This window comes from Salmo salar, chromosome 04 (assembly GCF_965601325.2).
Source record: "Salmo salar chromosome 04, fSalSal1, whole genome shotgun sequence".
NCBI classification, from domain to species: domain Eukaryota; kingdom Metazoa; phylum Chordata; class Actinopteri; order Salmoniformes; family Salmonidae; genus Salmo; species Salmo salar.
This window is the reverse complement of record NC_138294.1, coordinates 76,432,178-76,460,111: the sequence shown is the minus strand read 5'-3', so window position 1 is coordinate 76,460,111 and position 27,934 is coordinate 76,432,178. Positions and strand designations below refer to the sequence as shown.

At 42.4% G+C, this 27,934-nt stretch overlaps 1 protein-coding gene across 5 annotated transcripts in view; it reads left to right on the top strand.

Annotated features, from left to right (window-relative positions):
* The window catches only part of clip2 (CAP-GLY domain containing linker protein 2), an 84,423-nt gene that overhangs the window by 2,029 nt on the left and 54,460 nt on the right, over window positions 1–27,934 (top strand). For all 5 annotated transcript variants that reach the window (XM_014197855.3, XM_014197857.3, XM_014197856.3 and 2 more), the window contains exons 2-3: window positions 3,720–3,924; window positions 26,153–26,694. In XM_014197855.3, coding sequence (XP_014053330.2) covers window positions 3,801–3,924; window positions 26,153–26,694 — 666 coding nt within the window. In that variant the 5' untranslated portion in view covers window positions 3,720–3,800. The remainder of the gene's footprint in view (window positions 1–3,719; window positions 3,925–26,152; window positions 26,695–27,934) is intronic.

Below are 27,934 nucleotides of genomic sequence, written 5' to 3'. Positions count from 1 at the left end.
TTATATATTGTCAACGAAGTTTGGTAAATTAGAAGCTTACGTAGTAGAGCTTTGTAAACAAAAAGGGAATAATGAAGTGATCTACAGGACTTTAATGAGGACAGCCAACCTTTTGATACAGGATTCAGTATTGAGTGTTAAAACTGTCATCTTTGATAAAGTGAAAGGCGTTATAGTAGACGGCATCGTTAAGAGTAGTGGCTGCTGCAATCTGGTAAATGGTGTCATCATAATCAATAACTGTCAGGAAAGTTGACAATCTGCTTCCTGTACAATCTGCTTCCTGCTATTTAGAAAGAGGCAAGATCTATTTGTAAAAAAGAAGCCCACTCTAAATCATAGCTTTTTAACTAGCTCATCCATCCTTTTTTTTTTTAAACATGAAGTCTTTGTCAACCTAAATGCCCAGATATTTATAGGCGGGTGTAAGGAGTGAGTACTGGTGGCAGAGAAGTCAGACGCAGGAGAACAAAAACTGTGTTTCCAAACGCCGCAGTTTAACCTCTATGGGCTAGTCCCACCTACTCAACAGCCAGTGTAATCCCGTGGCGCGATATTCAAATACCTCAAAAATGCAAAAACTTCAATTTTTCAAACACCATTTTAAAGACAAGACTCGTTAATCTAACCACACTGTCCGATTTCAAAAAGGCTTTACAACGAAAACAAAACATTAGATTATGTCAGCAGAGTACCCAGCCAGAAATAATCAGACACCCATTTTTCAAGCTAGCATATAATGTCACATAAACCCAAACCACAGCTAAATGTAGCACTAACCTCTGATGATCTTCATCAGATGACAACCCTAGGACATTATGTTATACAATACATGCATGTTTTGTTCAATCAAGTTCATATTTATATCAAAAACCAGCTTTTTACATTAGCATGTGACTAGCATGTGACTAGCATTCCGACCGAACACTGCCGGTGAATTTACTAAATTACTCACGATAAACGTTAACAAAAAACATAACAATTATTTTAAGAATTATAGATACAGAACTCCTCTATGCACTCGATATGTCCGATTTTAAAATAGCTTTTCGGTGAAAGCACATTTTGCAATATTCTAAGTAGATAGCCCGGCATCACAGGGCTAGCTATTTAGACACCCAGCAAGTTTAGCACTCACCAAAGTCAGATTTACTATAAGAAAAATGTTATTACCTTTGGTGTTCTTCGTCAGAATGCACTCCCAGGACTTCTACTTCAATAACAAATGTTGGTTTGGTCCCAAATAATCCATAGTTATATCCAAATAGCGGCGTTTTGTTCGTGTGTTCAAGACACTATCCGAAAGGGTAAATAAGGGTTATGCGCACGACGCATTTCGTGACAAAAAAATTCTAAATATTCCATTACCGTACTTTGAAGCATGTCAACCGCTGTTTAAAATCAATTTTTATGCAATTTTTCTCGTAAAAAAGCGATAATATTCCGACCGGGAATCTGTGTTTAGGTTCAAAGACGATAGAAAATAAAAACATGGGGTCGACTCATGCACGCGCCTCAGCCCATTGTCCTCTGATAGAGCACTTGCCAAAAGCGCTAATGTGTTTCAGCCTGGGGCTGGAATTACATCATTCAGCTTTTTCCCGCCTTCTGAGAGCCTATGGGAGCCGTAGGAAGTGTCACGTTACAGCAAAGATCCTCAGTCTTCAATAAACAGAGTCAAGAAGCTCAAGGAATGGTCAGACAGGCCACTTCCTGTAAGGAATCTTCTCAGGTTTTTGCCTGCCATATGAGTTCTGTTATACTCACAGACACCATTCAAACAGTTTTAGAAACTTTAGGGTGTTTTCTATCCAAAGCCAATAATTATATGCATATTCTAGTTACTGGGCAGGAGTAGTAACCAGATTAAATCGGGTACGTTTTTTATCCGGCCGTGCAAATACTGCCCCCTATCCCCAACAGGTTAATTGCTAAATTGTAATTATTTCGCGACTATGGCCTATTTATTGCCTTACCTCCCTTATCCTCTCTGGGCTAGGCGGGACGAATTCGTCCCACCTACGTAACAGCCACTGGCAGCCTGTGGCGCGATTTTCAAAACGTTAAAAATCCTATTACTTCAATTTCTCAAACATATGACTATTTTACAGCTATTTAAAGACAAGACTCTCGTTAATCTAACCACACTGTCCGATTTCAAAAAGGCTTTACAACGAAAGCAAAACATTAGATTATGTCAGCAGAGTACCAAGCAAGAAATAATCAGACACCCATTTTTCAAGCCAGCATATAATGTCACCAAAACCCAGAAGACAGCTAAATGCAGCACTCACCTTTGATGATCTTCATCAGATGACAACCCTAGGACATTATGTTATACAATACATGCATGTTTTGTTCAATCAAGTTCATATTTATATCAAAAAACAGCTTTTTACATTAGCATGTGACGTTCAGAACTAGCATACCCCCCGCAAACTTCCGGGGAATTCGCTAACATTTTACTAAATTACTCACGATAAACGTTCACAAAAAGCATAACAATTATTTTAAGAATTCTAGATACAGACCTCCTCTATGCACTCGATATGTCCGATTTTAAAATCGCTTTTTGGTGAAAGCACATTTTGCAATATTCTAAGTACATAGCCCAGGCATCACGGGCTCGCTATTTAGACACCCGGCAAGTTTAGCACTCACCATAATCATATTTACTATTATAAAAGTTTGATTACCTTTTGTTGTCTTCGTCAGAATGCACACCCAGGACTGCTACTTCAATAACAAATGTTGGTTTGGTCCAAAATAATCCATCGTTATATCCGAATAGCGGCGTTTTGTTCGTGCGTTCCAGACACTATCCGAAATAGTAAAGAAGTGTCGCGCGCATGGCGCAATTCGTGACAATAAAATTCTAAATATTCCATTACCGTACTTCGAAGCATGTCAACCGCTGTTTAAAATCAATTTTTACGACATTTTTCTCGTAGAAAAGCGATAATATTCCGACAGGGAATCTCCTTTTCGGCAAACAGAGGAAAAAATCCCAAAGGCGGGGGCGGTCGGGGTCACGCGCCTAAGCCCAGTGTCCCTTGATCGGCCACTTGAGAAAGGCGATAATGTGTTTCAGCCTGGGGCTGGAATGACGACATTCTGTTTTTTCCCGGGCTCTGAGCGCCTATGGACGACGTGGGAAGTGTCACGTTAGAGCAGAGATCCTTAGTAAATGATAGAGATGGAAAAGAAGTTCAAGAAATGGTCAGACAGGCCACTTCCTGTAAAGGAATCTCTCAGGTTTTGACCTGCCATTTGAGTTCTGTTATACTCACAGACACCATTCAAACAGTTTTAGAAAATTTAGGGTGTTTTCTATCCATATGTAATAAGTATATGCATATTCTAGTTACTGGGTAGGAGTGGTAACCAGATTAAATCGGGTATGTTTTTTATCCAGCCGTGTCAATACTGCCCCCTAGCCCTAACAGGTTATCTTACCTCATTTGCACACACTGTATATATACTTTTTTTCTCTATTGTGTTATTGACTGTATGTTTGTTTATTCCATGTGTAACTCTGTTGTTGTTGTTTGTGTCGCACTGCTTTGCTTTATCTTGGCCAGGTCGCAGTTGTAAATGAGAACTTGTTCTCAACTAGCCTACCTGGTTAAATAAAGGTGAAAAAAGCAACCTCCTATATACAGACAGATGAAGCTATCATCATCACTAAGTCATTTTGATGCCTCCACTCATCTCCACAGCTAAAATGGAGAGGTATTGCCACCATTCCGACTTCTAGTGCCTCAAACCGAAAGCCTTAATCCCCGCACTTCTCCCTGTACATGATGAACATGCTGAAGTCCAGTGGACTGAAGATCCCTGGCAGGGGCCCAAAGCACTCCCCTGGCCCTGTGGGACGAACCTCTGCTGGGGGGTCCGCTTCCGGCACTGTGAGCCAGAAAGACAGTAAGTCACTTCTTCATTCCTCAAGACTTCCTCTAGACTCTCAGGAAGAGATCTGATTTCCTATCACTTAGCCTATCAATCTTGGTGGCATTTCATCATTGGAAATGACCAGAAATTCCTTGATTCTTGTAATTGATTGTTTGTTAGTTGTCAGGGCCCTGAGTTGTTACTGGTCAGCTCATGTGGTCAGTAAACACTCAGGGCCCTAGGTACATTATTATGCTTTAGGTCAATGGTTTCAAACTTCTTTAGTTAATGTAGCCCCAATCACATTTTGCTCTGCCTGAAGTACCCCCTAATGTGCAATTGATTATTAGGCCTATATTCTTATGAGTCTTTCCAAGAACCCCTTGTGGATAGGCCCGGTACCAGTCAGAGTTTAAAAAATATATTTATTTTATCTTTATTTTAGCAGGGAGTCAGCATTGAGACCAGTGTTTATTTTTCAAGGGAGCCCTGCATATACAATTTCATAGAAGTAAAACAATCTAAAACAAGTAAAATATAGCACGACACAAATTGCACAGACAAACATAAATGTACACAAAATACACAAAACACTATCACCTAAATCAAACAAATTCTTCATAATAAAATTCCTCTGTCCACTCTCTAAACTGCCACAGGGACACTAAGGCATCTATCTAAACTGCCACAGGGACACTAAGGCCTCTATGTGTACTGTTTTTTGGTGATTATTCCAAACATACGGAGCATAAAAACTAAAGGCCGATTTAGCTAACTTTAAAGACACCAAAGGAGTCTCCAGAGTTAACCAACCATTGTGAACAGGTTTGATAACTTGTAATTTTAAATCTTAATAGAGAAGTTAAGTCAGAAGCTTGTGGAGTAGGGCTTTGTAAAAAAAGAAGAAGAGTGTAATGATGTGACTTCAAAGAGGTCCAGCCAACCTTTTGGTAAAGAATATAGTGATGAGTAATACAACTCCTGTGATAAAACGAAAAGCACTATTAAAAAAACGGGATCCAGCAGTTTAAGAGTAGAGGCAGTTGCACTTTGATAAATAGTATCACCATAATCAAGAACAGGTAGAAAGATTTACTGCACAATCTGCTTCCTGCTGACTAGAGAGAGACAAGATCTATTTCTGTAAAAAAATCCCACTTTAAATCTTAGTTTCTTAACAAGCTCTGTTAGAGCCGATTCGGACATATTTGTATAAAAGACTGAACATACCGAGCTCCATGTATATTTGTGTAAATATATTAAATATGAATGTATATGATGAAATATTAGGTACCTTTATGATTTATATTTACCTGATTGAGATATATTCATTTGTTGTTAGTGTAACTTAGTTTTTGCCCCCCCCCTCTTGCCCATTCATTGTACTGTGGTAAGTGTGTTAGGATAAAGGCAGGAAGTTGGGCCTTCGGGGGGGACTCCTTGCTTGACGCGGGAGCGGTATAGTTTTTTGACCATACAGACATACATGTCATATTATGTATTTTCCATATCAAGTAATCTGTTTTAAGTTGATTGGAAAATCATTTTCCTGTTAGATATAAGAAGCATAAACATTTTTGTTGCACCATATCCCTGGATCACATTGAATGTTTGGCTGTTTGGAAACCTTGAGTGTGGACTGTATGCGTACCAAACAACCCCGCTTCAGGCTTGGGCAGTGGCTATGGTAAAGAGGAAAGGAAGCCACTACATTCAAGTCAAAAAACTCTGTGAAGGATTGCTATCGGAAGGAAATCTCCAGTTCGGACACATGCTGGATATTGTTCTATTTGTAATTGCATTCGAACCATAAGGACAGCTCGCTTGGAAGGACTTGAACTCCTAGAATTTGCCAGCCGTGAGTAACCACTGCGAATGAATGAGCTGCCCTGTTCAATGTGATCGTTGATCATGCATATTATGGAAGCGCAAATGTGCTTATAATTGGAATGTTTGATAAACTTGGGAATGGAATTCAAAACACAGCGCTGTGAAAACAATTAAGAAGTTTAAGTTTGGGAAACACAGATTCTATGCACAATGTAGCATAATCATATGTCTAATATTTGGCCTCACGTGGAAATGCAATGCATCCACGCAACGAATGCAACTTAAGGATCTAAAGATACTGCGTGTTTAAACTTCATTAAAGTGACAACTTATAATGGGATGAAATGTTTAAAACGCATCTAAAATGCCGAACTTGCACATGTTCAATTCAAAATGGTTCAATTTGTTGAAATGGATGACTGTGTTTTTAAAGCATTAAAGGAGGTCTGAAGGGGCATTACGTTTAACAATCAAACCAACAACTGTGTCGTTGTAAATTGAGTGAACTAAAAGTGAATGATGGAGGATGAAATCCCAAATAAGACTCCACTGGAGAGGGCAGAGGAGCATCTAAATTCACTCTATGCAGCCCGGAGAGGCAAACTTGGAGTGTGTACACGCAAAATGAATGAAATAAAAGTCCTTCTTGTTGATGGAGGAAACATTGAAACTGTGAATGAGAGTCTTGAAGCATTTGATGCTGTTCTCAATGACTTTAAGAATGCTCATGAATCTGTGCTAGAGCTGGTCACAGAGGAGGAACAGGAACAGGAGAGCATTAACTATTATCAACCAAGAATGAGAACTTATGAACATTTCCTGAAAGAGGTGGAAATATGGAAAAAAGCTGAAGTTGAGCCACAAACGCTCATTGAACCACACGACAGCATTTCCAATGTGTCAAAAACATCAAGTAAAACAAAGTATTCTAAGACTGCTTCCTCAGTGTCCTCTGCACACCTAAAAGCTCAGGCAGAACGAGCAGCTCTACTAGCACACCAAGCATCATTACAGGACAAGCATGCATTAGAACTGGAAAAAGCTCAACTGGAACAACAGAAAGCTCAACTGAATGTTAGGATGGAGAAAATGGCACTGGAAACGGACACAGCAGCATATAATGCCAAACTGAAGGTCCTGGAGAGTGTTGAGTCAACTTCTCAATCCCATGCTGTGGCAGCCCATTTACTAAGCCAAGAAGATGGAATGAACTCTTATTTTGAGAACCAGGAACCTGAGGTCTATGTGGAACCTGAACCATCACCTGTTGAGTTTGCTGCATTAGGAGCAGTTCCAAAGACCCCACTACAAAGAGTTTTACAACAACTGATCACAAAGCCATCAAAACCTATTCAGAAAACAGCCATAAAGCACACCCTTCAGCAGCCAACAGCATCAACACTGCGGGTATCAGCGATAATACCAGCCATGATAACCTCTCTACTGTCATGCAAAGGCAGAATGAAATTGCTGACCTTCTTGTACTACAGTACAAACAGGCCACACTCCCTGTTAAGGAGATACCTATGTTTGACGGTGATCCTCTAAACTTTAGGCCATTCATGCGTGCATTTGAACATGGTATAGAAGATAAGACAAGCAGTCACCAGGATAGGCTCTATTACCTGGAACAGTACACCACTGGTCAGCCCAAGGATCTGGTACGTAGTTGTCTGCATATGGAAGCCAGAAGAGGCTATAACCTCTTGGGGCTAGGGGGCAGTATTTTCACGGCCGGATGAAAAACATACCCAATTTAAACAGGTTACTACTCTGGCCCAGAAAATGGAATATGCATATTATTAGTAGATTTGGATAGAAAACACTCTGATGATTCTAAAACTGTTTGAGTGGTGTCTGTGAGTATAACAGAACTCATATGGCAGGCAAAAACCTGAGAGAAATTGAATCAGAAAGTGGAAGAAATGAGAAATGTAGTTCTTCTTTTGAATCCCTTGAGAAACTACAGTGACATAGGGTTTACGTTGCACCTCCTATTGGCTGTCAACAATCTTTAGAAAGTGGTTTCATCCGTCACCTGTTACCGGGCAGAAAATTGTGGCCCACTCAATCAGTGGCCAGTCTGAGGACAGGTGTCTCGTGACGCGTGTGCATGCGAGTTCGCTGTTCGTTATTTTTCTTCTGGAATTAATACCTATTGTCCGGTTGGAAAATTATCGCAATTTTACATTAAAAAATACCCTAAAGGATTGATTGTAAACATCGTTTAACATGTTTCTACAAACGGTAATGGAACTTTTGAACTTTTCATCTATGGATTTGCGTCCACGCCTCATGGCATTGTAAAGTGTTCTGGATGGGTCAACAAAACGGAGGTATTTGGACATAAATGATGGACTTTGCAGAACAAATGAAAATTTCTTGTGGAAGTGAGAAATGTAGAGCCCTTCCGAGTGCATTCCGCCGAAGATCAGCAAAGGTAAGAAAATATTTCGTACATATTTTAGAGATTTGTCGACGCCGTGGTTGTAGGCTAACTGTATAGCTTAGCATTGAAGGCTAAGTTCTGTACTTAGAATATTGAACAATGTGCTTTCGCCGTAAAGTTATTTTGAAATCTGACAAAGCGGTTGCATAAAGGAGTAGATTATTTCTAATTCTTTAAATAATTGTTATAAATTTTGTCAACGTTTATGAGTACTTCTGTAAATTGATGTGGACATTCACCAGGAGTTATGGGGAGAAAACATTTTCTGAATGTCACGCACCAAAGTAAAATGTTTTTTTTGGATATAAATATGAACTTGATCGAACAAAAAATGCATGTATTGTCTAACATGATGTCCTAGGAGTGTCATCTGATGAAGATTGTCAAAGGTTAGTGCTTAATTTTAGCTGTATATCTGGTTTTGTGACGGCTATCCGTGCTTGGAAAATTGCTGTTTTTTTTTTCTTTTTTTTTTTTTGCTAAGGTGCTATCCTAAAATAATCTAATGTTTTGCTTTCACCGTAAAGCCTTTTTGAAATCGGACAATGTGGTTGGATTAACGAGTAGAGTATCTTTAAAATGCCGTATAATACTTGAATTTTAATTTTGAGATTTCTTTTTTTTAAATTTCGCGCCGTGCTATCTCACTGGTTGTTGTCCAACCAATCCCGTTAACGGGATTTTATCTCGAAGGGGTCCTCGAGGTTAAGCACAGAATGTAAAAGAAGGATGACCTGTCAGAGCTGTCAAAGAAAGCACCCCACTATCCTGCACATTGAAGGAAGAGAGAGATTTAGATCTCAAAAGGCAGATATGAGTGGTGTAGCAGTAAACGGGAGGAGACTGTCAGCAGTGCTCTTGTTTCACTGGAAGCTGGTGACGATACCGGGGCCGGTACAGATTGTGCACTTGCAATTGTGCCAGTTCAAGTAAAGGTGGCAAATGGAAGCAAGTCTGTGTTAACCTATGCGTTTCTCGATTCTGGTAGCTCGGCAGCATTTTTTGTACGGAGAGACTCATGAGGCAGCTGAATGCTAAATGCAGTGAGACTGAAATTCCGCTACACACAATGGGGCAGGAGAGTCCTACCAAGAGCTTTGAGATATCTGGATTAGAGATTGGCAACGTGGAAGGCGACACATTTCTTGCATTACCAAAGGTCTACACCCAAAATAAGATCCCAGTGACAAGAGAGAACATTCCCACTCAGAAAGATCTCAAAAGGTGGCCATACCTCAGAGGTTCAGTTGAAGGAAATTGATTCCGACGTCGAACTCCTGATTGGCGTAAATGCTCCAAAGGCAATGGAACCCTGGAAAATTATAAATAGCCAAGGCAACGGACCGTATGCAGTGAAAACCATCTTTGGATGGGTGATGAACGGTCCTCTTAACATTTTACATTTTAGTCATTTAGTAGACGCTCTTATCCAGAGCGATTTACAGTACATTTCATTTCATACCTTTTTTTTTTTTTTTCCTAACCTGTCTGGGATAGGGGGCAGTATTTTCACGGCCGGATAAAAAACGTATCCGATTTAAACTGGTTACTACTCTTGCCCAGAAACGAGAATATGCATATAATTAGTAGATTTGGATAGAAAACACTCTAAAGTTTCTAAAACTGTTTGAATGGTGTCTGTGAGTATAACAGAGCTCATATGGCAGGCAAAAACCTGAGAAGATTCCAAGCAGGAAGTGGCCTGTCTGACAATTTGTATTCCTTCTGTTGCATCTCTATTGAAATTACAATATCTGTGCTGTTACGTGACACTTTCTAAGCGAGGCCGCATTCATGTGAAGCGGTATGGTGTGATCTTTACTTGCCTTGTGAGTCGAGCTGTCCATCTAGAAGTTGCTAGTTATCTGGATACTGATTCCTGCATCAATGCCCTGCGCAGGTTCATCTGTCGAAGGGGCCCAGTCACAAGTATCAGAACAGACAATGGCACCAACTTTGTTGGAACACACAGAGAGCTAGGAGAAGCTCTGAAAGAGCTGGATCACAATAAGATTCAAAATGAATTACTGAAGGAAGGAGTGACATGGTCATTCAATCCTCCCTCTGGAGCTCACCATGGGGGGGGGGGGGGGGGGTATGGGAGAGGTTGTTCCGACTGGTGAAAAAGATCCTCTATTCAGTCCTTAACCTCTTACATCTAGACGTTCCGCTAGCGGAACACCTGCTCCAATATCCAATGATGGGCGTGGCGCGAATTACAAATTCCTTTAAAATACAAAAACCTCAATTTTTCAAACATATGACTATTTCACAGCATTTTAAAGACAAGACTCTCCTTTATCTAACCACACTGTCCGATTTCAAAAAGGCTTTACAGCGAAAGCAAAACATTAGATTATGTCAGCAGAGTACCCAGCCAGAAATAATCAGACACCCATTTTTCAAGCTAGCATATAATGTCACAAAAAACAAAACCACAGCTAAATGCAGCACTAACCTTTGATGATCTTCATCAGATGACACACCTAGGACATTATGTTATACAATACATGCATGTTTTGTTCAATCAAGTTCATATTTATATCAAAAACCAGCTTTTTACATTAGCAAGGACTCCCCCCCCGAAAACACAACTTCCTGCCTTTATCCTAACACACTTACCACAGTACAATGAATGGGCAAGAGGGGGGGCCAAAAACGAAGTTACACTAACAACAAATGAATATATCTCAATCAGGTAAATATAAATGTACCTAATATTTCATCATATACATTCATATTTAATATATTTACACAAATATACATGGAGCTCGGTATGTTCAGTCTAGACGCGGGAGCGGTATAGTTTTTGACCATACAGACATACAAACAGGTCATATTATATATTTTCCATATCAAGTAATCTGTTTTAAGTTGATTGGATAATCATTTTCCTGTTAGATATAAGAAGAATAAATATTTTTGTTGCACCATATCCCTGGATCACATTGAATGTTTGGCTGTTTGGAAACCTTGAGTGTGGACTGTATGCATACCAAATAACCCCGCTTCAAGCTTGGGAAATGGATATGGTAAAGAGGAAAGGAAGCCACTACAAGCTCATTCGTATGTTGTTTTAAACGATAAATCATTGTCAATCCAAATACCAAGGTATTTGTATGCAGAGACTCATTAGATTATAGAACCATCCGATGCGTGAAGATGTAATCCATCTGAGACAATCTTATGAGAACTTGAAAACAACATTTAGTTTTGCCCGTATTAAGCATGAGTTTTAAATCAGTTAGAGTTTCCTGCACAGCTGCAGAAATTGTACTGTAACCTTGTCCCAGCCAGGTCAGCAGTCGGGCAATTGCGTGCATAATAGTATAGTCTTTATATAGATTAAATGTACAACTTGTATTAAACATTTTTTTCTCCCCTTTTTCTCCCCAATTTCGTGGTATTCAATTGGTAGTTAGTCTTGTTTCATCGCTGCAACTCCCATACAGACTCGGGAGAGGCGAAGGTCGAGAGCCGTGCGTCCTCTGAAACACAACCCTTCTTGACACAATGGCAACTTAACCCGGAAGCCAGCCGCACCAATGTGTCGGAGGAAACACGGTACACCTGGTGACCGTGTCAGCGTGCACTGCACCCGGCCCGCCACAGGAGTCGCTAGTGCGCAATGGGACAAGGACATCCCTGCCGGCCAAACCCTCCCCTAACCCGGACGATGCTGGGCCAATTGTGTGCCGCCCCATGGGTCTCCCGGTCGCGGCTGGCTACAACAGAGCCTGGACTCGAACCCAGAATCTCTAGTGGCACAGCTAGCACCGCGATGCAGTGCCTTACACCACTGCGCCACTCGGGCGGCCAAATGTACATTTTAACAGATTGATCAATAGCATTTATATAAATAGTGAAAATAACAGGTCCTATGTACTTTAAGAAATGAGGACTTAACCCCATCAATCACGATGGCCTGAGTTCTGTCACTTAGTTAATTATGAAACCAAGAGCAGTGTTCAGAGCCCAGGCCAAACGAGGACAACTTGTTCAATGAAATAGCATGATCAACAGTATCAAACGCTTTTGACAGGTCCATAAACAAGGCAGCACAATTCATTTTAGCATCCAAAGCATTGACAATATCATTAACAACTAATGTGGTTGCTGTGATAGCGCTGTGCCCTGACCTAAACCCAGATTGATTTATATTAAAATACCATGCTCAGATAAAAAAAAGAGCGAAGTTGATTATTTACCAAGGATTTGAGAATCTTAGCTAGACATGGCAACCTGGAGATGGGACGATAATGATTTAGATCACTACTATCTCTGCCCTTATGGAGTGGCAGCACATAAGCTGTTTTCCATACTTTTGAAATATTTCCTTATAACAATGTTAGATTTAAGATAAGGGTTACTGAGCCAGCAATGATGGGGGCAGCACACTTGAGCAGACCCTGCTCCAATTGGTCAGCCCCTAACCTATCTTTTTCTGTGAAATGTAAAAACTTGACTACCATATTCAGAGTCAATCTGCAACATTTCAGAATCAGAGATGAGCCCATTCTTAGCAATAGAAGGGACAGACACTCTTTCAAAAAGATAGCTTGCTGAAATAAAATGACAATTAAATGCATCAATGATGGTATTTTTGTCCGTAATGGGGCCAGAGTTTGAATTAATTTGTTGGGGCAGAGAGGAGGGCAACCCTTTAGAGATTAGACAGAATTTAGCTGGGTTCCCCTTACAATCAGAAAACAGTGGTTACATAATAATCAGATTTAGACTTTTTTTAATCAGTTTTACACGTTCAGTTGCCTAAAAGATTGTCAATCTGGGCCTAAACCTGTGTTCCTGGTCTTGACCCAGGCTACATTTCTCTCATGAATGAGGGCACGATTATCAATAATAGTATTGAAGATATTTAGAAAAAAATCTTCACCAAGATGACGTCTTAGTACTAAACCATATTCATGTACCACCATAGATGCGGTAAAGAGGCCAATGGAACTCGACCAAAACAATGGAAATGCCATGGAAATGCGTGGAGGAAAAATGCCGTGGGGGAAAGATCCCGAATCTCTTCATTGCCCCCCAGAAAAATAAGCCAACATTTAGGCTATTGTTTATATACAGTATTTCACACTACGTTGAGGTAAAAATCGGAGTATAATGCTTGTATGGATGCCAACCCCAACACATGTTCATGTCATCGTCACCAATCAACTATATTACTTAAAAATGACTTTGACTAGCACCACCAATTTCTCTATGTGAGCTATGCTACCAGCTAATAAGAATGGGAGTTACAATTTAGCAGTCACCTCTTCTAAACCTGAAAAGGGACTTCAAAATGTTATGCAGCGATAACAGACAAATATATCTGACTTTAGTAACCACATTATGGGCCTCTTACAATACATCAATCATTACGGATTTTACGAAAAGCCACTCGCAGACGGAATCCCTAGCCGCGTCCTCAGAGCATGCACAGACCAGCTGGCTGGAGTGTTTACGGACATATTCCATCTCTCCCTATCACAGTCTGCTGTCCCCACTTGCTTCAAGATGTCCACCATTGTTCTTGTACCAAAGAAAGCAAAGGTAACTGAACTAAATGATTATCGCCCCGTAGCAGTCACTTCTGTCATCAGGAAGTGCTTTGAGAGGCTAGTTAAGGATCATATCACCTCTACCTTACCTGACACCCTCGACCCACTTCAATCTGCCTACCGCCCCAATAGATCCACAGACGATGCAATCTCCATCACACTGCACACAGCCCTATCCCATCTGGACAAGAGGAATACCTACAGTATGTAAGAATGCTGTTCATTGACTATAGCTCAGCCTTCAACACCATAGTACCCTCCAAGCTCATCATTAAACTCGGGGCAATGGGTCTGAACCCCGCCCTGTGCAACTGGGTCCTGGACTTCCTGACGGGCCGCCCCCAGGTGGTGAAGGTAGGAAACAACCCCTCCACTTTGCTGATCCTCAACACAGGGGACCCACAAGGGTGCGTGCTCAGCCCCCTCCTGTACTCCCTGTTCACCCATGACTGCGTGGCCATGCATGCCTCCAACTCAATCATCAAGTTTGCAGACGACACAACAGTTGTAGGCCTGATTACCATCAATGACGACAGCCTACAGGGAGGAGGTGATGCCAGGAAAATAACCTCTCCTTCAACATCAACAAAACAAAGGAGCTGATCGTGGACTTCAGGAAGTAGCAGAGGGAGCACGCCCCCAATCCACATCAACGGGACCGCAGTGGAGAAGGTGAAATGCTTCAAGTTCCTCGGCGTACACATCACAGACGATCTGAAATGGTCCACCCATACAGACAGTGTGCTGAAGAAGGCGCCTCAGAAATTCGGCTTGGTCCCTAAGACCCTCACAAACTTTTACAGATGCACAATTGAGAGCATCCTGTGATATCACCGCCTGGTTCGACACCTGCACTCCCTGCAACCGCAGGGCTCTCCAGACGGTGGTGCGGTCTGCCCAACGCATCACTGCCTCACTGGCACACTGCCTGCCCTCCAGGGCACCTACAGCACCCGATGTCTCAGGATGGCAAAAATATCATCAAGGACATCAACCAGCCGAGCCACGGCCTATTCACCCTGCTACCATCCAGAAGCGAGGTCAGTACAGGTGCATCAAAGCTTGGACCGAGAGACTGAAAAACAGCTTATTTCTCAAGGCCATCAGACTGTTAAATAGTCATCACTAGCCGGCTACCACCCGGTTACTCAACCCTGCACCTTAGAGCCTGCTGCCATATATATATATATATATATATATATATATATATATATATATATATATATATATATATATAGACATGGAATCACTGGTCACTTAAATAATGTTTACATAATGCTTTACTCATTTCATATGCATGCAGATTAGTGTGTATTTTTGTGAATTGTTAGATATTACTGCGCTGTTGCAGCTAGGAACACAAACATTTCGCTACACCCGCAATAACTTGGGCTAAATATATTTGATATGACAAATCCGAAACCTACTCCCCATTGACCCAAGTGTTTACATTGTGCAAAGCCAATAGAAATAGGACACCCAAACACGTTTCCCACTGTTATTTTTCTTGGTTTTAGATCACATGACAACCCCGGACCCTAGGGCCACAGACGCATGTGTTACACTGGCGCAGCTTTCCGCTAAATTACAGCTAGATTCTCTCCCTCCAAGCTGCACTAGGCTGATATGAGCCTACAGGAGGCCAAACACAGTCTGGGGGGTGTCTGGGCTGCCTTTGCTGTCTTGTTATTTGCATTAGTCTGTATGGGAGAGTTGTATCAGAGGCAACCATGTCATGGTTTAAGTTGATGGTGGAATGCTGTGAGGAAAGGAAAGGGGAAAAAAACACAGTAATACCTTTATGTCACGACCGTCGTTTGAATAATTGGACCAAGGCCCAGCGTGGGTAGAGTTCCAAATATTAATGATAGTGAAACTTCCAAAACAACAAAGATCTAACGATCGTGAAATACGTAGCGCACATAGGCACTCATACAAAACAATATCCCACCTAGCAGGTGGGGAAAAGGACACACTAAGTATGATCCCCAATTAGAGGTAACGATATTCAGCTGCCTCTAATTGGGAACCACACACACACACACACACACACACACACACACACACACACACACACACACACACACACACACACACCACACACCCTAGAAATATAATACCTAGAAACCCCCCTAGTCACGCCCTGACCTAAAACACCATAGAGAACCCCGAGGGCTCTATGGTCAGGGCATGACACTTTAGCAGTGCACATGGCTGTTATTTTCGAGGGCCTCCTTCAGAAACACTATTTTGTAGTGTTAGTAGGGCTGTCCCTGACAAAAAACAAATCTTGGTTGACCAAGAGTCATCTGTTCTTTCAACCAATTGACTGGTCAATGTTAAAACATACATTTTTCCATTTATAGACACACCCTATGTGTTTTAATAAAACCAACTACAGTACCAGTCAACTTTGGACACACCTACTCTTTATTTTTACTATTTTCTACATTGTAGAATAATAGTGAAGACATCACAACTATGAAGTAACACATATGGAATCATGTAGTAACCAAAAAAGTGATAAACAAATCAAAATATATTTTATATTTGAGATTCTTCAAAGTAGCCACCCTTTGCCTTGATGACAGCTTTGCACACTCTTGACTACTGAGCTTGTATGATGCTTTAAGCACACTGTGATTAAATAATTAAGACAACGATCAACTTGGTCCAGCCACAAGCTTGCACTAACAAACTTGCAACATTGTATAAAATATTCGGGACCCTCAGTTTCCTGTGATTGTGAGCTCCGGACAGACACAGCTGTAGGCTATTTGTTCAAGGCATAAGAAGTGATCAGGTAGGCCTATTTTATTACGTTTTCACCAGATCAGAGCATGATTTTTTCTCCTCCCTTTCAAGTGGAGTGGTTTGGTTATCGAAAGGGAGAGAGCTGGAAAGATTTTTCAAATAGGCTACATTGTGGAACTATTGTCATTCTCAATGGATGTAAAAACAGAATTAGTTTACTTGCTGTTTGAGGTGAAGAAAAAATTACTTTGAGAAACTCCACAGCTCATTAGTGGTGGTGAGTTAAGACAATACTATAAAATCCCCAAATGGGCACATTTAGTCTACATTTGCGCAGGCCAGGTGGCCTAGGCCTACTTTTATGATTAAGTGTAGCCTAGGTTGTGCCCTCTGCAAACAACATGTCTGTAATAATACTGTAATAAGACTGTAATAATAATATATTGAATCCATTAACAGAAATTACCGTAACCAAACAAACATTGTAGAAATTATGGGAATTAATGGTAAATGTACAAACTGATGATACTGGTGTGCCATCCCCGCAGGCTCCAGAATGGATTAGTTGACTGAGACAGTCATCAATCAAGACGTGCCATAATTATTCATATTTTATTGCATCAACAGAAATTACCGTAACTTTACAAACATCAAACAAACAGCTACCACATCAGTCATAGGCATCATTAACAAGTGCATTGACGATGTCGTACCCCCAGTGACTGTACATACATTTCCAAACCAGAAGCCATGAATTGCAGGCAACATCTGCACTGAGCAAAAAGCTTGAGCTGCTGCTTTCAAGGAGCGGGACACTAATCCGGACGCTTATAAGAAGTCTTGCTCTGACCTCCGACGAGCCACCGAACAGGCAAAGCGTCAATACAGGACTAAGATCGTATCATACTGCGCTGGCTCTGACACTCATCGAATGTGGCAGGGCTTGCAAACTACCATGGATTATTAAGGGAAACCCAGCCGTGAGCTGCCCAGTGACGTGAGCCTACCAGACGAGCTAAATGCCTTCTATGCTCGCTTTGAGGCAAGCAACACTGAAACATGCTTGAGAGCACCAGCTGTTCCGGACAATTGTGTGATCACACTCTCCATAGCCAATATGAGTAAAACCTTTAAACAGGTTAACATTCACAGACTGATTACCAGGGCGCGTACTCAGAGCTTGCGCTGACCAGCTGGCAAGTGCATTCACTGACATTTTCAACCTCTCCCTGAACCAGTCTTTAATACCTGCATGTTTCAAGCAGACCACCATAGTCCCTGTTGTCCATGAACGCCAAGGTAACCTGTCTAATTGACTATCACTCATATCTTTAGCCATAAAATGCTTTGAATGGCTGGTCATGGCTCACATCAACACCATCATCCCAGACACCCTGGACCCACTCCAATTCGCATATCGCCCCAACAGATCCACAGATGACACTCCACACTGCCCTCTCCCACCTGGACAATAATAACATCTATGTGAGAATGCTGTTCATTGACTACAGCTCAGTATTCAAAACCATAGTGCCCTCCAAGCTCATCACTAAGCTCAGGACCCTGGGACTGAACACCTCCGGGTGTGTGCTTAGTCCCCTCCTGTACTCCTTATTCACCCACAACACCATCATTAAGTTTGCTGACGACGCGACGGTGGTAGGCCTGCTCACTGACGATGAGAGAGCCTATAGGGAGGAGGTCAGAGACCTGGCAGTGTGGTGCCAGGACAAAAATCTCTCCCTCAACGTCAGCAAGACAAAGGAGCTGAACGTGGACTACAGGAAATAGAGAGTCGAGCACGCCCCCATTCACATCGACAGGGCTGTAATGGAGTGGGTCGAGAGCTTCAAGTTCCTCGGTGTCCACATCACTAAGGATCTATCATGGTCCACACACACACCAACACAGTTGTGAAGAGGGCACGACAATGTCTCTTCCCCCTCATGAGGTTGAAAAGATTTGGCATGGGCCCTCAGATCCTCAAATTATACAGTTGCACCATTGTGAGCATCTTGACTGGCTGCATCACCGCTTGGTATGGTAACTGCTTGGCATCCAACCGCAAGGCGCTATAGAGGGTAGTGAGTAAGATCCAGTACATCACTGGGGCCGAGCTCCCTGCCATCCAGGACCCCTTTACCAGGCGGTGTCAGAGGAAGGCCCTAAAAATGGTCAAAGACTCCAGCCACCCAACGTCATAGACTGTTCTCTATGCTACCGCACGGCAAGCAGTTCCGATGCACCAAGTCTGGAACCAATAGGATCCTGAACAGCTTCTACCCCAATACATAAGACTGTTAAATAGTTAGTTACATTTTTTACCAAATAGCTACCCGGATTATCTGCATTGACCCTTTTTGCAAAACCTTTTTTTTTTACTCATCACGTACTGTACGCTGCTGCTACTGTTTATTATCTATCCTGTTGTCTAGTCATTTTATCTCTAGTTATATGTACATATCTACCTCAATTACCTCGTACCCCGACACATTAACTCAGTACTGGTACCCCGTGTATCTAGCCAAGTTGTCATTACTCATCATGTATTTATTATTATGTTTTTTTACTTTTGTAATATTTCTATATTTGATTTCTCTCCACATTGTTGGGAAGTACCTGTATGTAAGCATTTCACTGTTGGTCTATACCTGTTGTTTACGGAGCATGTGACAAATTAAAATTAGATTTGATATGATCTTAGTTATTGAATGTCAAGGCAACGCTTTACTAGGAGGTCCCCGTACGCACATATGCAGGTTTATGAATAAGACATTATAACATCAATATCAGCTACATTAGACATTATAACATCTACAACACCTACACAATACATTATAACATCTGTCATAGACAGCAATGTCACCAAATTATCTTTAAGACAGTTTTGAACATCTGGAACTATGGCCCCACTGCAAAAAATCTCTAAACTTAACCTATGTATACGTTCATATACCTCTATAACTGCTACATTCCATTATAACATGCGTCATAGGCAGCAATGTCATTGAATGATCTTTAAAACGGTTTTGAACATCTGGAACCATGGCCCCCCTGCAAAAAAATTCCAAACATAGCCTTTATAATTCTTTTCTAGATTAGTGTCATTTCAGGAACAGCTGGTAGTCATAGTCATTTAGCTAATCCTACTAATTGACTGTCAGCATTTCCCACAGTGTTCATCAACCGCCTGCCTGTAGTGAATCAGGTTAGGGCTATAGGGCCATTGAGTGAATAGCTGTTTGGTCAGCACATTTCCATTTGTGTACTAAAAACCCTGCTCTTTTTTTCCTTTTAGTTCAAGACCATTGTTGGGTTTTCTGTCGTTGATTGGTGATATAATACAGTACATGGTCTTCCATTTATTGAGTTCCAATAGATTTTACAATAAGAAAGTAGGCCTAGATAATGTCCTGTTGTTGTCCCTATGTTCATCCTCCTTGGATTTCAATACCAAAAGGCAACTTTTTCAATTTAGAAATCCGTTGTGATTGTATATGATGGTGCACCAACATATTATGGACAAAAAAATCAGGGGTGTGGTAAATTCAATTTAAATTCAGTCAATTCAGGAAATAGACTGAAATTTGAATTATTTTTTTCTCATAGAGAAAAATTGGGGAAAATTGGCTTGAGAATTAAATTGACTAATTTAAATTGGAATGACCCCAACCCTGCTAAAATGTTTCTGTCAATCGCAGAAAAAAATTACATTATATTTCCTCATAGCTGCTCCCAAAAGTTCTGACTTTAGAGGTCACGTCCTCGTGGACTGTCGAGAAACAAAGCATCATTGCAGAGACAAAAGTTTTTAGGAATGAGTCGCCCCTAAAGGCCTAGTCCTAGTTCTAGTATCTTCTTCTGTTGCCGTTTGGACTGTCCCTGAAATCTGAAGTGACAGCCCCACAACAGTGAATGCTATACGTGTCTTATTTTAATTAGGAAATAACATCAGTATATTATTAGCGAAGCCAAAGTTATTTTCAACTTATTTTACATTATTGGACTTAAGTCTGAAAGAGTTTGGTTCTCAGAGAGAGAGAAAGAGAGGAAAAGAGAGAGGCGGAGAGAGAGAGAAAGGGGGGGAGTGTGAGGGGGAGGGAGGGGGTGTTCTAAGGAGTTGTGGTGGGGTCATTGTGTGGGGCTGGTGAATAGTGGGATTCAGATGGTTGTGGGAGGTAGCCAGGCACAATAGTGAAAGTGAGGCCTGTGTTCTTGCTCTTCCTGCTGCCTGCCTCATTTCCCCATCGATCTTCCATTGCCACGGCAACCCAGCCACTTGGCCTAGCACTGCATCAGTCTTTTGGGGGCACGCTTGTTTGACTTGCTGGGACTTGGGTAGGGGGTGGGTAGGGGTCTTCTCTGTGTTGGCCCAGGGCCATGCTGTTGACAAAGCTCACACATGTTACACATGCCTGCATGCACAAGCAGTGTGCACACACACACACAAACAACACACACACACTGCTACTGCATTACCTCACACATAACACCAGCACAGAAATACTGCATAGTACATACATTACCTACACAAGCACACATTCCTGACATTGCATACACACACATGACCTCACAGGGACATTGTCGTCATAGGCAGATGCGTAAAGCTTTGTTTGGTTAAAAAAATCATATTTGTTTTGGAGGTATAATATCTTTTTGTATCTATAGATTATACACTGAACTAAAATATAAACGCAACATGCAACAATTTCAAAGATTTTACTGAGTTACAGTTCATATAAGGAAATCAGTCAATTTAAATAAATTCATTTGGCCATAATCTATGGATTTTACATGACTGGGAATACAGATATGCATCTGTTGGTCACCTTTAAAAAAAGTGGATCAGAAAACCAGTCACTATCTGGTGTGACCACCATTTGCCTCATGCAGTGTGACACATCTCCTTTACATAGAGATGATCAGGCTGTTGATTGTGGCCTGTGGAATGTTGTCCCACTCCTCTTCAATGGCTTCAAGTTGCTGGATATTGGTGGGAACTGGAACATGCTGTCATACACGTCGATCCAGAGCATCCCAAACATGCTCAATGGGTGACATGTCTGGTGAGTATGCAGGCCATGGAATAGCTGGGACATTTTCAGCTTCCAGGAATTCTATACAGATCCTTGTGACATTGGGCCGTGCATTATCATGCTGAAACATGAGGTTTTGGCGGCGGATGAATGGCACGACAATGGACCTCAGGATGTCATCACGTTATCTCTGTGCATTCAAATTGCCATTGATAAAATGCAATTGTGTTCCTTGTCCATAGCTTATGCCTGCCCATACCATAACCCCATTGCCATCATGCCATCACTGTTCAGAACATCGTGTGGGTGAGCAAACCGCTCATTCACATAACGCCATACATGCTGTCTGCTATCTGCCCTGTACGGTTGAAATTGGGATTCGTCTGTGAAGAACGCACTTTTCCAGCGTGCCAGTGGCCAACGAAGGTGAGCATTTGCCCACTGAAGTTGGTTATGTTGCTGAACTGAAGTCAGATCAAGACCCTGGTGAGGACGATGAGCACGCAGATGAGCTTCCCTGAGACGGTTTCTGACAGTGTGCAGAAATTATTTGGTTGTGCAAACCCACAGTTTCATCTGCAGTCCGGGTGAATGGTATCGGACTATCCCGCAGATGAAGAAACGTGATGTGGAGGTCCTGGGCTGGCGTGGTTACATGTGGTCTGCGGTTATGAGGCCAGTTGGACTGAGAAATTATCTAAAACGAAGTTGGAGGCAGCTTATGGTAGAGAAATTCACATACAATTATCTGGCAACAGCTCTGGTGGACATTACTGCAGTCAGCAAAACTTGAGACATCTGTGGCATTGTGCTGTGTGACAAAACTGCACATTTTAGAGTGGCCTCTTATTGTCCCCAGCACAAGGTGCACCTGTGTAATGGTCATGCTTTTAAATAAGCTTCTTGATATACCAGACCTGTCAGGTGGATGGATTATCTTGGCAAAGGAGAAATGCTCACTAACAAGGACATAAACAAATTTGTGCTCAAAATTTGAGAGACATAAGCTTTTTGTGAGTATGGAACATTTCTGGGATCTTTTATTTCAGCTCATGAAACATGAGAACAACACTTTACATGTTGCCTTTATATTTTTGTTCAGTATAGTTACTTGAAATAAGAAGGGTACAAGTGCCGTTCATCATCTCATAAATCACAGTATTTGGGGTTAAAATATTATTTACATGACACTAGCAACTGAAAATTGTCTGTTATGCCCTTTTCTATAACAGGCCCAAATATAGTGGAAGTTGAGATTTAATAGGGCTTTTCTAAAGCCTGTACAAATACACATTAGTCATGGCCAGAGAGAGTAGCTGTTAGAAGCAGGGAGTGCGTCCCAAATGGCACCCTATTCCCTAAGTAGTGCACAACTTTTGACCAGAGCCTTATGGGTCCTGGCCAAAAGCAGTGCACTACATAGGGAATAGGTTACCATTTGGGATGTTGGTAGGGTTTCAGTCCAGTAATCGCAATATTGACATGCAATATCCATATCACAAGAGATCCATTTAGCATGAAATATTTTCAAACGGCACTAAGCCATGTGTAATGTCATATTCTTTTAGTTTACTCTGTTTGTCGTTTCTCTCCCTCTTCTTTTGCGGCTGCTTCCCACACACCCGAGCCCCGCCCCTTGTCAATCAAGCAGCACAGTTCCTCCTCCTCGCTGTTAGATTCACTATAACTTTGCATGCTGTTCTGTTAGGTCAAATGCAGTCAACAGATTGTTTCAAACAAGAATGATGCTCCTTTCCACTTTGCTTCTTAACATAAATCATTCTATTTCAATCATTCCAACAGTTCACCCAAGTGTTTTGATCTATACTGCTCAAAAAAATAAAGGGAATTCTTAAACAACACATCCTAGATCTGAATGAAAGAAAAAATCTTATTAAATACTTTTTTCTTTACATAGTTGAATATGCTGACAACAAAATCACACAAAAATAATCAATGTAAATCCAATTTATCAACCCACGGAAGTCTGGATTTGGAGTCACACTCAAAATGAAAGTGGAAAACCACACTACAGGCTGATCCAACTTTGATGTAATGTCCTTAAAACAAGTAAAAATGAGGCTCAGTAGTGTGTGTGGCCTCCACGTGCCTGTATGACCTCCCTACAACGCCTGGGCATGCTCCTGATGAGGTGGCTGATGGTCTCCTGAGGGATCTCCTCCCAGACCTGGACTAAAGCATCCGCCAACTCCTGGACAGTCTGTGGTGCAACGTGGCGTTGGTGGATGGAGTGAGACATGATGTCCCAGATGTGCTCAATTGGATTCAGGCCTGGGGAACGGGCGGGCCAGTCCATAGCATCAATGCCTTCCTCTTGCAGGAACTGCTGACACACTCCAGCCACATGAGGTCTAGCATTGTCTTGCATTAGGAGGAACCCAGGGCCAACCGCACCAGCATATGGTCTCACAAGGGGTCTGAGGATCTCATCTCGGTACCTAATGGCAGTCAGGCTACCTCTGGCGAGCACATGGAGGGCTGTGCGGCCCCCCCAAAGAAATGCCACCCCACACCATGACTGACCCACCGCCAAACCGGTCATGCTGGAGGATGTTGCAGGCAGCAGAACGTTCTCCACGGCGTCTCCAGACTCTGTCACGTCTGTCACATGTGCTCAGTGTGAACCTGCTTTCATCTGTGAAGAGCACAGGGCGCCAGTGGCGAATTTGCCAATCTTGGTGTTCTCTGGCAAATGCCAAACGTCCTGCACGGTGTTGGGCTGTAAGCACAACCCCGACCTGTGGACGTCGGGCCCTCATACCACCTTCATGGAGTCTGTTTCTGACCGTTTGAGCAGACACATGCACATTTGTGGCCTGCTGGAGGTCATTTTGCAGGGCTCTGGCAGTGCTTCTCCTGCTCCTCCTTGCACAAAGGAGGAGGTAGCGGTCCTGCTGCTGGGTTGTTGCCCTCCTACGGCCTCCTCTACGTCTCCTGATGTACTGGCCTGTCTCCTGGTAGAGCCTCCATGCTCTGGACACTACGCTGACAGACACAGCAAACCTTCTTGCCACAGCTCGCATTGATGTGCCATCCTGGATGAGCTGCACTACCTGAGCCACTTGTGTGGGTTGTAGACTCCGTCTCATGCTACCACTAGAGTGAAAGCACCGCCAGCATTTAAAAAGTGACCAAAACATCAGCCAGGAAGCATAGGAACTGAGAAGTGGTCTGTGGTTACCACCTGCAGAACCACTCCTTTATTGGGGTTGTCTTGCTAATTGCCTATAATTTCCACCTGTTGTCTATTCCATTTGCACAACAGCATGTGAAATGTATTGTCAATCAGTGTTGCTTCCTAAGTGGACAGTTTGATTTCACAGAAGTATGATTGACTTGGAGTTACATTGTGTTGTTTAAGTGTTCCCTTTATTTTTTTGAGCAGTGTATATCGCAGGTCAAATCGCAATATTTGGTCAAATAAATCACAATTCGATTTTTTGCCCATATCGTAGAACCCGATGTGGTACAAAACAAAGTGTTTCTAAGTGGTAAATGTTACATTGCTGCTGGAGAACATATCTCCATAAATGCCATTGTAAGACCCCATTAAGTTTAAAAACTCAATTGTCATGCCTATTGGTAAAACTAAAAAACACATTATTTTGTTCACTGTTGTACCCATTTTGCAACCATGTCTATCAGTCTCACAACATATGGGAGCAATTGGTGCATCAAAGCAGGCATTGGGCCCCCTCCTCCACTCCTGGGGTGTCAGAGAGACAGTCCTGGCACCAACTGTACTCACACACACACACACACACACACACACACACACACACACACACACACACACACACACACACACACACACACACACACACACACACACACACACACACACATATTACAGTGCAGCCAGCGCAGCAGATCACATGCTATCTGCGCCCTGCTACAGTTAACAGCTCCAGTGTCTCTCACCAGAATGGATAGTGCTCATCTAAACAGCATGTGCCAAACAGCAAAGCACCGCATCTGTGGTGCAGCATCACAACGTTAATCATCAGTGCATTAGAGACAGTCTCACTGACCCAGTTTTCAATAGGAAGTAGAGCAATGCCTAACCTCGCATAAACTCCACTGTTGTATTGGATGTAGCACGGCAGATTCTTCGCCGATCCGTTTTCTGATGTGATGAAATTGGATAAATAGATACTGGAAAAGTGACTATTTCAGACTGAGAATGGTTTCAACTTCAGGTTTGGCTTGAACAACTATATTTGGCATTAACAAAATGTGTAGAAGTATGTTGAGGATTAGAGTGAATAATGACGACGTATTTATGTTCCATTGTGTTTATAATGCCTGAATTCCTTATTTCAGCAGCTTATGTTGCATGCATGAGAATACTGGACTGTAACCTGCATACAACACAAATATTGATCCTCTAGACTAGCTACATTGTTTTGTTTATTATTTTTCACATTATTTGTTTGTAGACCTGTATGTATCGCCTTTTCTCTCTCCACTTCTGCACTGCTCTACAGCATTGTAATCAAAGACCATACTGTAGATGGCCATTTTGAATGAATATAGGAATTCTGTGATCTCTACCATAGAAACGAATGTAAATAGGAATTCCATAATCTCTCTTTCTACCTCCACAGACTCCCCACACAAGCAGACCTCCCCACTCCCCAGCAGCAATGCCTCAGACAAGTCAAGCTCCAAGACATCCGAGGTGGGAGATGACGTCCTTGGGGACTACGTGGTTGGCGAACGTGTCTGGGTCAACGGGGTCAAACCGGGCGTCATTGCCTACCTGGGTGAGACCCAGTTCGCCCCAGGACAGTGGGCTGGGGTGGTCCTCAATGACCTGTTGGGAAAAAATGATGGCTCTGTGGGCGGCGTGCGCTACTTTGAGTGCCAGCCCCACCAGGGCATCTTCACGCGCCCCTCCAAGCTCACCCGGCAACCGGTGGGCGACGGAAGCGAAGTCCACTCCACTGATTCGCTGACAGCTCAGAACCTGACACTCCATGGCGGCAATGGCACTTCGCCTGTTGGTCAGCGTGTGGTTATGCCACTCAGGGAGGGCATGCTCAACAGCTCTGTGAAGACGGGTAACGAGTCAGGTTCCAACATGTCCGACAGTGGCTCGGTCAAGAAAGGTGGGGATAAGGACCTTCGAGTGGGAGACCGTGTTCTGGTGAGTCCATGTCCCCACACACACACACACACACACACACGCACACACACATGAAGAGCCTGTTTGCTTTGACCCTCACTCCCACAAAAGGTCAAGGACTGCCATTTACACAACGTTCTTTCAACCCAATCACAATCTCCAAACAACAATAGGGTCGAATTCCATTTACTGTTGGACTTAAAGCTTTCCCACTGGTCAATATTGTAAATCACATTGGATTACTGTCAGGAGATCCCACCGCTGACACCATTTTACCGTGCTTCTCCACTCTGCTCTAACTTACAGCTATTCTGTGAGTGCGTTGGTCAATATGGATACTGGGCAGGGAGCTGTGAAACTTGTCTCAAAACCGCCAGCCTCTCTTGCAATGTGAGATATGTATTTTGGTGCACTGATTTGAATCTTGAAGCTTGTTTTCTGATTTAGTACACGTTACACATTGCACAATGGTAATCTAAAAACCTCCTTGTTTTAGAGAAATCCTTGACCACAGTTTTTAACCACTTGCCATGGCCTCCACCTTCTATGCTCTCTATGTATATACACTCAACAAAAATATAAATGCAACACGTAAAGTGTTGGTCCCATATTTCATGAGCTGAAATAAAACATCCCAGAAATTGTCCATACGCACAAAAAGCTTATTTCTCTCAAATGATGTGCACAAATTTGTTTACATCCCTGTTAGTGAGCATTTCTCCTTTGCCAAGATAATCCATCTACCTGACATGTGTGGTATATCAAGAAGCTGAATAAACAGCATGATCATCACACAGGTGCACCTTGTGCTGGGGACAATAAAAGGCCACTCTAAAATGTGCACAACAGCCCTTGCCACAACAACACGATGCCACAGATGTCTCAAGTTTTGAGGGAACGTGCAATTGGCATGCAGACTGCAGAAATGTCCACCAGGGCTATTGGCAGATAATTGAATGTACATTTCTCTAGCATAAGCCGCCTCCAATGTCTTTTTAGAGAATTTTGGCAGTACGTCAAACCGGCCTCACAACCGCAAGCTACGGACAACGAACACAGTTGCATTTTATCAATGGCAATTTGAATGCACAAAGATACCGTGACGATATCCTGAGGCCCTTTGTTGTGCCATTCATCCGCTTCCATCACTTCATGTTTCAGCATGATAATGCACGGCCCCATGTCGCATGGATCTGTATACAATTCCTGGAAGCTGAAAATGTCCCAGTTCTTCCATCACCAGATATGTCACCCATTGAGT